This window comes from Pteropus vampyrus, unplaced genomic scaffold (genome assembly GCF_000151845.1).
Source record: "Pteropus vampyrus isolate Shadow unplaced genomic scaffold, Pvam_2.0 Scaffold97, whole genome shotgun sequence".
NCBI classification, from domain to species: Eukaryota; Metazoa; Chordata; class Mammalia; order Chiroptera; family Pteropodidae; genus Pteropus; species Pteropus vampyrus.
The window spans coordinates 6,667,955-6,680,174 of record NW_011888878.1 but is presented as its reverse complement, the minus strand read 5'-3'; the positions used below and the strand labels follow the sequence as shown (position 1 = coordinate 6,680,174).

The 12,220-nt window shown below is 31.9% G+C and overlaps 1 protein-coding gene across 2 annotated transcripts in view; it reads right to left on the bottom strand.

The window, feature by feature from the left end:
• The window catches only part of XRN1 (5'-3' exoribonuclease 1), a 117,541-nt gene that overhangs the window by 70,331 nt on the left and 34,990 nt on the right, over window positions 1-12,220 (bottom strand). For both annotated transcript variants that reach the window (XM_011364454.2, XM_023533166.1), the window contains exons 16-19: window positions 6,835-7,004; window positions 5,796-5,916; window positions 5,597-5,695; window positions 2,019-2,122 (exon numbers count right to left, since the gene is read on the bottom strand). In XM_011364454.2, the coding sequence (XP_011362756.1) occupies window positions 2,019-2,122; window positions 5,597-5,695; window positions 5,796-5,916; window positions 6,835-7,004 (494 nt within the window). The remainder of the gene's footprint in view (window positions 1-2,018; window positions 2,123-5,596; window positions 5,696-5,795; window positions 5,917-6,834; window positions 7,005-12,220) is intronic.

Below are 12,220 nucleotides of genomic sequence, written 5' to 3'. Positions count from 1 at the left end.
TTTCTCTTTTAAGAAACTAAACTAAATATATAACATATAAAGATTAAATACTCTCAAATTCAATAAAGTATTTTTGCTTAAAAAGTTTAACTTGATTCTATAAGCCACTATCCTAACTCCAGTTTACAGGAAATATGTGGGATAGAGAACCAACTTAAATGACACTAAGAAGAAATGAACAGATAAATCCAGAATTCTACAGAAGAACTGGTTTGGACACTTCAAGAAAAAAGGCAGGGAAGTAAGTTCAGCCAGGTCCTAGGATATAAAATCAACAGAAATCAATTGTAGCTGGGGAAACTGAAATTTAAAATATTAAACCATCTATCGTTGCTCCAAAATAATTTAAATACTTAGGTATAAATCTAACAAAACATGTACAGGATCTGTATGCTGAATAATAAATCACTGATGAATAGGTCCATTTGGATCATAAGACTCAACATAATAAAGATGCCAATTTCCCCAAATTAATCTATAGATTTAATACAATTCTTATCGAAATTTCTCCATAGTTTTTATAGATATAGAACAACTTGTTCTAAAATTTATATGGAAAGACAAAGGACCAAAAATAGCTAAAACAATTTTGAAAAATAAAAATAAGATAGAAGGAATCACTCTTTAAGATTAAGACTTCTTATATAGCTACAGTAACAAGACAGTGTAGTACTGGCATAAAAAACAGATAGGTCAATGGAAAAGAAAGGAGAACTTTCTTTTAGGAAGGAGACCCACATATATGTGCTTTTTGACAAGGGTGTGAAAGTAATCTAATGAAGGAAGGATAGTCTTTTCAATAAATAATGCTGGGGCAACTGAATATTCATAGGCAAATATACTAACCTTGATCTAAACCTCATGCTTATGTAAAAATTAATTCACAATGGATCATGGGTTTAAATGTAAAAGTAGGAGGTAAAACTATAAACCTTTTTGAAGAAAATATAGGAGAAAATCTTAGAGACCTAGGGCTAGGTGAAGCGTTCTTAGACTATACGTATGATCCATAAAAGGAAAAGAATGATAAACTTCATCAAAAAGGTAGTGAAACTGAATTCTGATGATTAAAAAGAATCCTCACAATGTCATACAGAGAAGCAGATACCCACAAAGGAAAAAACAAACATACTGGTATTTATTTCACATCAAGAAAATTACATGACAAAACACAATTAAGATATGTTTGCAGAAATCTGAGGAAAAATAACTGGGCCTCTAAAATTCTAAACCTATATGTGAGGAAAACAAAAAAGATCTTTTGGACACATAATAATTCAGAAAACGTAACATCCCCTCATTTTCTCTGAAAAAAAAATTACTTTAGAAAATTCTAGACACTTGAAAATAACAAAGAACAAGAAATCAGACCACATTTACATGAAATAAAGATAAAAGATGATAGAGAATAACTTGTCTAAATAATCATTGATAAAATGATTGTGAACTTGAATAAAATGTTAAATTATTTTTAAAAAATTAATTTATTATTTAAATGAAGTCTGAGAGGGGTATGGTAAAGGTAAGGTTTTATATATATATAAATAGCATATATGTATTATATAGCATATACATATATGCTATTCATTCTTAATGATAAGAATGAATAGCATATATGTATATGCTATATAATACATATATGCTATTTATATATATATAAATAGCATATATGTATTATATAGCATATACATATATGCTATTCATTCTTATCATTAAGAGAAATATATTTGCTAAATAATATAATGATAACTGGTAAAAAAGAATTAGGATATAGAACTTCCAAGCTATCAAAAAGAAAAGAAGGCAAAAGGAAAAAGTAATATATTCATTTAAAATATCTCAAGGGATATATAACAAACTGTCAATAGTGGTTGAACTTCAAGTGGTATGATTAGAGGACTTTCATTTTCACTATAGAGTCTAAATATTTTTACAGTAATTATATCAGTTAAAATGAATCAAAAACCCATTAAATAGCAAAGCAATATAAATTTTAAAAATTATAAATCATATCTTACTTGGTTTCTCCATCGGATATACCAACAACTCTAGCTTCTTCAAGATGAGGCCAATTAACAAAGACAGACTTTCCAAGCACTGATGAAGCTACATTTTCTATGCTCTTAAAGAAAAAGCATAAGTTCATTATTCATGTTTCAGGTCCAAGAGAAAATTTTACAGGCAAAATTAAATAATTAAAAACTGGCTTAAACTTATAACTATGAATTTAAAATCTATAAAAACCCCACATTAATAATTAAAACAGATATATCATTTGCTCACTTGAACCAATTATTTCCTATAGTACCTTATTCCCTATAGTTCTTAGTTCTGCTGATCTCGACTTTACTCCAACTTAATTATTCCACCTACTCAAGCTCAGTTTTCTTAATTTCTCTTCTCTAAATTGTAGTTTAATTGCTAACTGCTCTTTTCCTTTCTAGTACATTTTCCAGGATTTCTGTTTTTTTGAGTTTTAATTTTTTTCCTTTCCTGTTTTTAAAAAATATTTTTCAGTTGTTTTTACCTTTTAATTTAGTATGAATCTGTGAAAGCTAACCAAGTTCAACTTCCTCCCTCTCTGCCAGCCTCTTCTTATTAGAGAGGAAGTATGACCAACTTAAGAGTGCTCTTCTGCAGTATAAACCCCATGACACTAGGAAGCTTGCCTCCTCATTTTCTCAACAGCGCCAGCAATTGGTAAAAAGTGGCTCACTGCTTTTAATTCTGAATGAAATTACTTGGTGAGAAAATAAATTTCAGTAAAATCAAACAGAAGAGCACTGATCTATAATGTGTTACTGTCCACAGTAACAGCCAACAGTAGCAGAAATAATGTTCAGCAAGAAACTTAAGTTCTTAGTTCTGCTGCTAACTAGTTGAGTGAATGTCCCTTTTCTGTTTTAATTTGTAAAATTAATAAGTTGGATTAGTTGTTTTACGAAATTCTATCCAGTTGTAAAATTCTATAATTCCATTACTTTCATGATTATGTTGCATATTTTTCTTACAGAAACTGAGAAAAAAAGAGCAGCAGAAATGTCTAGAAAAGCTATCATTATTCACTGTTCCATATCAAACAGCCAGGTAGTATAAAACAGAATCTAAGTATCTAGTTTCTTTTCACTTTGTGGTTGATATAATAAAATAAGAACACTAACCTTTAAGTAAGGAATCATGGGTCCAAATTTGGGTTCTACCTCTTTTTGGCTATAAAATCTTAGGCAAATCATTTAATCCCACTGAGTCTCAGTTTTCTTTTATAAGAAAGAATAACATCTACCTCACGATATTTATTTGAGGATAAAATAATATTCACAAAAGCTTTTATAAACTATAAAATGCTAATACAAATATTCTACATGAAATAATATTTTTAAAAATTCTGGTTTTAAAAGGAAACATTATTATTGCTATTGGTTAGACAACAACATTATGGTAGAAACTGAAGTTTACAAATTTTCATTCACTTTTTTCTGTTTATTATGCTTACTCATTATTAGCAATATTTATTTAACAATCAGAGATGATTATTTTTAGACCTTGAAGGGTTGCTTCTAATTTTATTTATTATATTTAGACATTTATTAATGCGAATATACAAAAGAATAGACTATTCTCATAAATAAAACAAGTTTCAACATTAGAACTAGGCTCCATTAATTATCCACTTCCTTTCTATATATCTATTTCTAATTTCATTCTCCCAATCTTTCCTTTAGTTTTCAAAGAAAAAGTTGTCCTTCTTTCCCAGAATAATCCTTTCATTTAAACCCTAGATGAAATCCCTCAGTACTGCACTTGGTTCTTGTTATCATCAACGTCCTTTTCCTCTACAGTGTCTTTAAGACTGCCTTTCTCCACTAGCCCTACCTCTTTTCTGTATGGATTTTGCTTGATGAGCTGCCTCTTTTCTACCTACTGTTTTGTTTCTAGTCTTCTTTCAAATCATAAATTTCTTAACCAATGGCTTAATACTTGCTACCTTGGCTTTCCATCTACATGGTCACAGACTAGTCTTTAGGAATTGGACTTCAGCCTTGACCAACCTTTTGGAATAAAATTCTCAAAGACCATTAATGATGCCTGCCTAAAGAAAAAATTCACAGGCTTTGTTTTAGATTGTATTCTTCTTGAACTGTATGCAGCATCTTCTCCATGCTTCTGTGATACTATTTAATTTGGGAATCAATTCTTCTTACCTTTCTAAACACTGTCACTTTTATTATTCTTTTTCCACTCTTTATGACTGTTAGTATTTCTTCATGCTGAGACCTTGAACCCTCAGAGTTCTTTTTCTTCAGGTAACTGAGCTACAAGGCCTCAGCCATCACCTCCTTTCTGATGGCTTGTATATACCTATCTCCTCTAAGCTCTAACCCCAGGTATTATTATATTGTATATAAGCAGCTTTCTCAATTGAGGTTTTTCATTGAAAGCACAAAACACTAAATAAAAACAATTTGACTATTTTCTCAGTCCTCTCAAGGCTGGTCAGAAGTAGTTCCATTCTAAATCCACAGAAGATAAATTAATCTATATACAAATGGATGACTTAGGGCATTAGGGCTTAAATCTCTGTGGAACCCTTACTGAGAAAGCCTGGCAGGGCAGCTCCAGTTAAAAGTCCTAGCACCACCTTAAAATTCCATCATTATTTATCATTAATCTTCTCAAACTAAGGACTCTCTCATTTCAACTTCTTTATTCCAGTAAACACCAATTATTTTCTAGTTAATTAGCCGGATATCTGAGAGTCATATTTAATATTTTCTTTCTTTTCATCTCCAAGATTTGAATAACTGATGAAGTGTCAATTTTATTTAGTCTTGTTCATCTAGATCTACTATCAATTCTACAGATTATGTCCTTATTGCCTAATGTTTCTACAACCACAACCTCTGAACTTGTAGCCTTTTCCATTTTCTTCCATTTATTTCTCTTCTGTGCTATTTAATCTACTATATTGCCACCAAATTAATCTTTATGAAAACACCAATTTCAAGGTAACAATCATGAAAAAAAAAAAAGTCCAAACTCCTTAGCCTGGTATTCAAAATCCTCCATAATCTGGTCTCTTGTTTTTTTCAATCTTATCTTCTACTATTTCCCAACACAAATCCTCTACTTCAGTCAGTTTTATCTATTCCTTCTAACATACATATTTATTCTAAAAAAAAAAAAAAGTATTAAAAAATTTCAGACATACAAAAAAGTTAAAAAAATAAGATCATGTATCATATTTATTTTTGATTACAATTCCTAGCACATGTTATTTCTTTTACCTAGAATATCTTTCCCCTTCTTTTCTCTTCTTGGTGATAATCTTTTTTAGCATCCGGCTCAAGCCTATTCTCGTCTACAAGTCTGTACTTAGCTCACACGGCTCATCTCCTTTTCAAAATTCCTGGAGCATTTTTTGCTCATTATGTCACAATTTCACACATCCTTTAATTTGTGCAAATGTTTCTTTACTTCATCCTTATTTACCATGAATTTTTGGAGTCACTACCTTATACTTCTTTGGTAAACGCATTGCAGCTAAGACGTTTTATGCATAAGTGCCTAATACATATATAATAAAGAAAATACTTACCAGCTCAGCTGACTCTGCACCGACTAAGATCTCCAACATCATGTTTTCCCCGCGGCTACTCTGTTGGAATACTTGAACCCCACTTTTCTTCAAAAAAAACTTTAAAAGAATTCAAAGAATGTAATTTTAATTCTTTCTCTGTAATCACTTCACATTCAATAAAGTAAAAAAAAAAAATCTGAACTAAATAGTCACTGACTTTGTGTTTGATGTGTTTCAGAGTAGGAAATCCACAGAAATAGAATGCCTTCTGGTCAACTCTGGTTATTTTGTTCTTGCTTATGTCTACACGCCAAGCATCTAATGATATTATTTTATACCTAAAAAATAAATCAAGGCATTTAATTTAAAATTCTTACATTACAAGCAATCGCAGTTTTTCAGCATGAGTCATCCCTGCTTTTAAAGAAGGCGATGATGATTCATCCCTAAAAACAAAGGAAATATAGAGCAGGACAACCCAGATTCCCTGTTGTTACTGGTCCAGAAATAACCATGCATGTAGGTTACTGAATGGAAGTTTTTTCCCATCCATTTAAAACAAAACAACAAATAGACATAATTTAAAAAATAAAGGATTGTGTAAAGTATATTATAAATCTCCATATCCTCCATGTTTCAAAACCCAGAATGGAAAATAAACATTTTTCAATGTCTATTTCATCTTTCTCTTTGTTTTAAAAAAGGAAAAATAATAAGTAAAAGATGTTCACTTTATCTGCAACTCAACTGCCATCTGAATACATTATTTGCAAGGAAGATAAGAGAAAAAACAGGGATGACATTTTAATGAGAAAGCTAAAGAAGAAATGGGTTTAAGCCAATAAAATAGAGGAGCTCTTTTATTTCTTTTTTTTTTTCTTCTTTCTAGTTAGGTGGTTGGGGAGTACAAGAGGCAAAGTTATAGCATGTCAAATAACACTGGGAGCAGACACTAGCAATGGGAACAAAAATTCACACATCCTTTTGAGGGTTAATACAGATATACATTAAGAAAAAAAAACAACTTTAGCAGAAGATAGAAAGAGAGAGGCATAATCTGACTAAAGCAGAGAACAATAAAAATAATTGTGAGACAGAGATGCTACGGTCTTTGGCAAGTTGGATGTAACTCATTATAAATTGACTATAACTGTCATAAATTATTTGTTAATTCTCTAACTAGATATTAAAAAGCTTTTTATCTTTGGCGGAAGAGAGGACTCTTTGTGGTTGTTGAAATTAACAAATAACATTACCTTGTGCAACATCGTGCTATGGCAGGGAACTTTTCTGGCCATGGAGAGGGGTAGGTAAATTCTGTGCCTCTATCATACCAGCACATTAAGCATTCACTATGTTGATTTCTTTTCCTCTCTTCTGTTTTGAGGGAGTGGTTACATGTCTCCATGGCTTCCAACAATCGCTTCTGAATGTAAAGATCAAGGAGAGGAGTTAAAAGTATAAAAATTCTAATTTCAACATATAGAATAAATCTTTTCCCTCACTATACAGAATTATATGTGTTCTTGAAAAAAAAAAACTTAAGTAATGGAACTCCTTTCCATTTCATTATATAAAAAACTGATATGCTATTATTCATTGTTTCAAAGGCTTTGAATATTGTTAGAATATTGCTTGCCACTGCAAATTCCTCTGAACCTATTACTCCAATAGTAGTCACTAAACTGTGGAAAAGAATAGCAAAGAATAATTTTTTAAATGTGAACTTATCATAATTATAATTTACCGTAATTCAGAGAGCATTAATCTTTTACTTTAAAAATTTTGTAATGGTATAGAAATGTTCATCTTCCCAAATTATCTTACATTTGACATAATTTCAATCAGAATCACAGTTGTTTAAAATATTTTTAAAGGACCAAATGATGTCAGTGTTCATATGGAAGAATGAATGAGTAAACTGCAAAAAATATCGGGGACTTGTCTTACTAGATCCTATCATTTTTGATAAAGCTATTATAATCAAAACATTTTAGTATTGATATCACAAGAGACTCAAAAACCAGAAGAATAGAATAAAGAGTTCAAAAATAAATCCAAATCTGTATCAAAAAACGTAGTATTCAGGTATTTAAATAATGATGCTGTCATAACTACTGATGCAGCTGGAAAAAAACAAGTACATACAGTTCCCAACTACATATTATATGCGAAAACAAGTATCAGAGTAATAGAACAATAAAAGTATTAGGAGAAAATCTAAGAGACTATTGATAATTTGGAGTGATAAACTCTTATTTAAAACAGGAAAAAACCTAATAGCCTAAGGGAAAAGACATTTTTAAGTGAAAGAAAATGTATGAGACAGAAGATACAATAAACAAATCAAGAGACAAATGCCATATTGGAAAAGAATATGCCTAATACACTGAGTTGCTAAAAACCAAAAAAAGAAAATAAGGAAAAGGATTTAAATAAACAATATACAAAATGTGATATAGAAAATGCAAAGGGCAAACATATATAAAAATATACTCAAATTAAGGGTTGTGGAAAAACAAATTTGAACAATAATAATAAAATGGCATTCTTCATCAACAGATTGGCCAAAATTAAATGAAGCAATAATATCCAGTATTAGAAAAGCCAAAAAGTGGATACTCAAATATTACAGGTGTGAATTAGACCAGTCTTCTTGAAAAACAATATAGTAATATTCATTAAAACTAAAAATATACGTTCCAATTAATTAAGCAATCCACTTTTGGGAATCTACCTTATAAAAATAAAGATTTTAATACATAAAAATGCATAAACAAACAAAATGAACTCATAAATACAACACTAATTTTATCACAGCATTGTGTATAGTGGCAAAAAACACAGATTCACAAGAAGTTGCAAAATTTGTACAGAACCATTCCCATGTACCTTTTACCCAGCTTTCTCCAATGATAACATCTTACACATAGTCACAGTACATCGCTACTGACATTGGCACAACACTATTAACTGAACTATAGACATTCAGATTTCACTAGTTTTTATAGGTGATTTTTTTGTGTGTATAGTGCTATGGAATTTTTATCGTATGTGTAGATTCATGGAAGCACTACTAAAACTGGAATACATAACAGTTACACCATCATGTTATCCCTTTATAATCCCTCATGTTATCCCTTTATAATCGCATCCCATCCCCAACCCAACCTCCAGCATCCACTGATGTATTTTATAATACAATAATTTTGCCATTTCTAGAATATTATATAAATGGAATCATATAATATATAACCTTCTGAGATTGACTTTTCTCATTCAAGTAAACTTTTCTCACCCCAAGTTGTTTATATCAATAGTTATTGCTGAGTTGTTTTCCAATATATGGATGCACTACAGTTTGTTTATCCTCTCACTCGCTGAAGGAAATTTAAATTTTTTCCACTTTGGGGTTATTACAAATATGTTGCTCTGAACATTCATACACAGGTTTTTGTGTGGACATGTTTTCATTTCTCTAGGATAAATTTTAAAAATTATACTCTAAGAGTGTGATTACTGGGTTGAATAGTAAGTCTGTGTTTAACTTTATAAGAAATGAATTATTTTCTAGGATAGCCTCTTAGACTTTTAATCCAATAATTATCTATGCCGCTTTCAAAGCATTTATAGAAAAAGTTGTAGACAGAGGTAGAAAGTAGCAAAATCTGAAAGAGATTATGGAGTAAAACAGATAATACTGTATCATAATTTCTTGATTCTAAGATACCATTGATATAGTAAGGTATACAATAAAATTAACAATCTTTCAAGAAATAAACACTAAATTGAATTTTCATAATTATTTTTACTTATTTCCTATTTTCTTCTCCAGTATCACATTCAAAGTTTGAGTCTAATCCTTTTTCACATTCAAAATATAAAGGTTTTTCTAGGTCATTTGGCCCTGTAAACGCATAGCATCTCATCCTTATAATCTTGAACATTTTACCATCTTTACGATACAACATAACATTCAAGTATCATAATGCAATGGATGTTGTGATGTGCTGCAGTGATCTCCCCTTAGTAGAGAAGGACTTATCTGCCCAGTTGCTGAAGGTGCTACTGGCTTACAACCTTCAGCTGTCCACCCTCTCTGGAAAACACCCTCATGTGAAAAGTAATCTCACAGAAGGTCACCCACCTTTTCCAAAATGAAGCCTGCATCCAAGACTGATAGATGAAGAGTGTAATGTCTCAGACCCTTTATAGCAAATTAGAAGAACTCTATGGACAATTCCAGTTGCAGAGTGACTTATGGGGTCAGCCAATGCCTTTGTTGAGACAGCATGGTAATCCAGCCTGTCCTTCTAACTAACCCTGTTTTGTCTCTCTTCCGAACATCTTAGAGAGTAGCATCAAGAACCTAGAGCAGGGAGCAAAAAGCCTAGGAGAACACAGACTAAAGAGCCACTCCCAGAGAACAAATTTAGTTCTAGTAAAGGAACAGTCTCTGCTCCTAGAGTACAGGGACTTGACTGAATGCTACTTAGCTGGATTTTAGAACTGTTATGCTTCAGTGACTGTTACGTGCCTCCCTTTCCTGCCTTTTTTGATAGGAGTGACTTATTGTGGTTATCTTGTCCTTGTCTCTTCACTATAAAATTGGGAATGTTGGAGGGGGTGGATAACATGTTTTTTAAATTCATAGGTCTCTGAATCAAGGGAGCTGTTCTGAGGAGCTGCATTTGAGGAGCTTCATCATATAAGGACTTGATTTAAAGGTGAGATTCTGGACTTTGAGCTTGATGTGTAATGATATGAGATTTTGGGGGGAGGTCAGTGTGTTTTATATTTGGATGGGATATAAATTATTTTGGCCAAAGGGCAGATTGTAGTGGATGATTCGCAAAGATGGCCAAAGGAATTCCTCCTATCCCCATACATAAGCTTCTTTAGACATCGAAAGGTGAAGTCTATTTCCCCACTCCTTAAATGTGAGTGGGTTTTATAAGTTGCTTTATTCAAAAGAATATAGTAGAAGTAATGCTATACAAATTCCAAAGGTCAAGAGGCCTTGTACTTCCTGTTCTTGCCTTCTTGGAACCCAAGATTACTGTGAGAATAAACCTCTATGTGAGGGATCACATAGAGGCCTCACAACTAACACCAACTACCAATCACATGAGTAAGGCGATCTCAGATAACCACCTTCACTTGAGCCACAAGATGACTAACATGATTACCTAACCTCAGGGTGTGATTAGCAAAAGAGACACCTAGCTGAGCCCAGCTCAAATTGTTGATTCAGAATTGTGAGCAAATAAAATGTCTTTAAACCATACCTACCTCCCACCCCTTACAATCCCTTTACTTTGCACACACACAATCAGCTGGAACATTCTGATAGAAAGTTGGGAGGGGAGGGCAAGGGAGGAGAGACTATAAATGCATGAGAGCCAAGCAGCTCAATCCTGTTCCTAGCACTAAAGTCTGTGTAATAATCCTTTGTGAGGCACAAATGGGTCCTATTAGTTCTGAAAATTCTTTCATGTATTCCAATTTAGTAATTTCCACCATCATTATTTTCACTTACTATCCTGTAACAAGAATTTTTCTTTTCACATTTTACATACCTATTTTCAGGTATCTTCTTAAGTTTTGAGCTTTTGCTTCCAAAAAAAACATCTAAGAATGGGGTAATTCTGCTGGTTACAAGTTTTGTTTCAGTGGCATATCATAATGCAACCTTGTTGAAAACATTTAAAACCTCATTGAGATGTCCAAACTTAAGTTAAAATTCAACCTCAATAAACTAAAGTGATAATTGGATGATCAATAGTGATTGCTTACCTGAAACTAAATTTGCATATGTGCAGGATATGATGACTATCTAGCAACCTGATCCTCTGGTAGCTGGCTAGTATCTTTTCACATGTAATAAACACCATTGTTTAAAAATTAAATAAAATGTGAATAAACATTTTTATCCTTCACTCAATAACAATGTTTTTAAAAGAAAAGGAATTTATTTTACTGAGGCATAATTAATACCCAGTGAAATACACAGACCTAAAGTTTACAGTTTGATGAATTTTGACAACTGCATACACCCAAATGAGATAAGATACAGAACATTTTCGTCATCTCAGAAAGATAAAGCATGTCCCTTCCCAGTTTATCTTTTTCTCCTCCCCAACTCATTATGCAAACATTGTCCTGCTTTTTTTCACCAAAGATTAGTTTGAAATCTTTCGTGTCTGGTTTATTTTGCTTAGTATATTTTTGAGTTCTTCCATGTTGTTGCATGTATCTGCAGTACATTCTTATTTATTGCCGAGTAGTATTTTATTGTTTGGGTTCACCACAGTTTGCCTGCCCATTTACCTGTAAACGGAGTGAGTTGTTTCCAGTTTTTAGTTATTATGAATATTCTGTACAAGACTTTTTGTGAACATCCTTTTTTTCATTCCCCCTCTTGGTAAATACCTAAAAATAGAATTGCTGGGTTCTAGGGTAGCTTTATGCTTAACTTTATGAGAAACTGCTAGATAGATAGGCAAATTACTTGTACTATTTTACACTCCCACCATCAATGTATAAAAATTCCAATGGCTTCACATTCTTGCCAATATTTGGTATTGTTTCAATTCTTTAATTTTCTCCCTTCTGAGAGTTTAGTGCAGTGTTATCTCATTA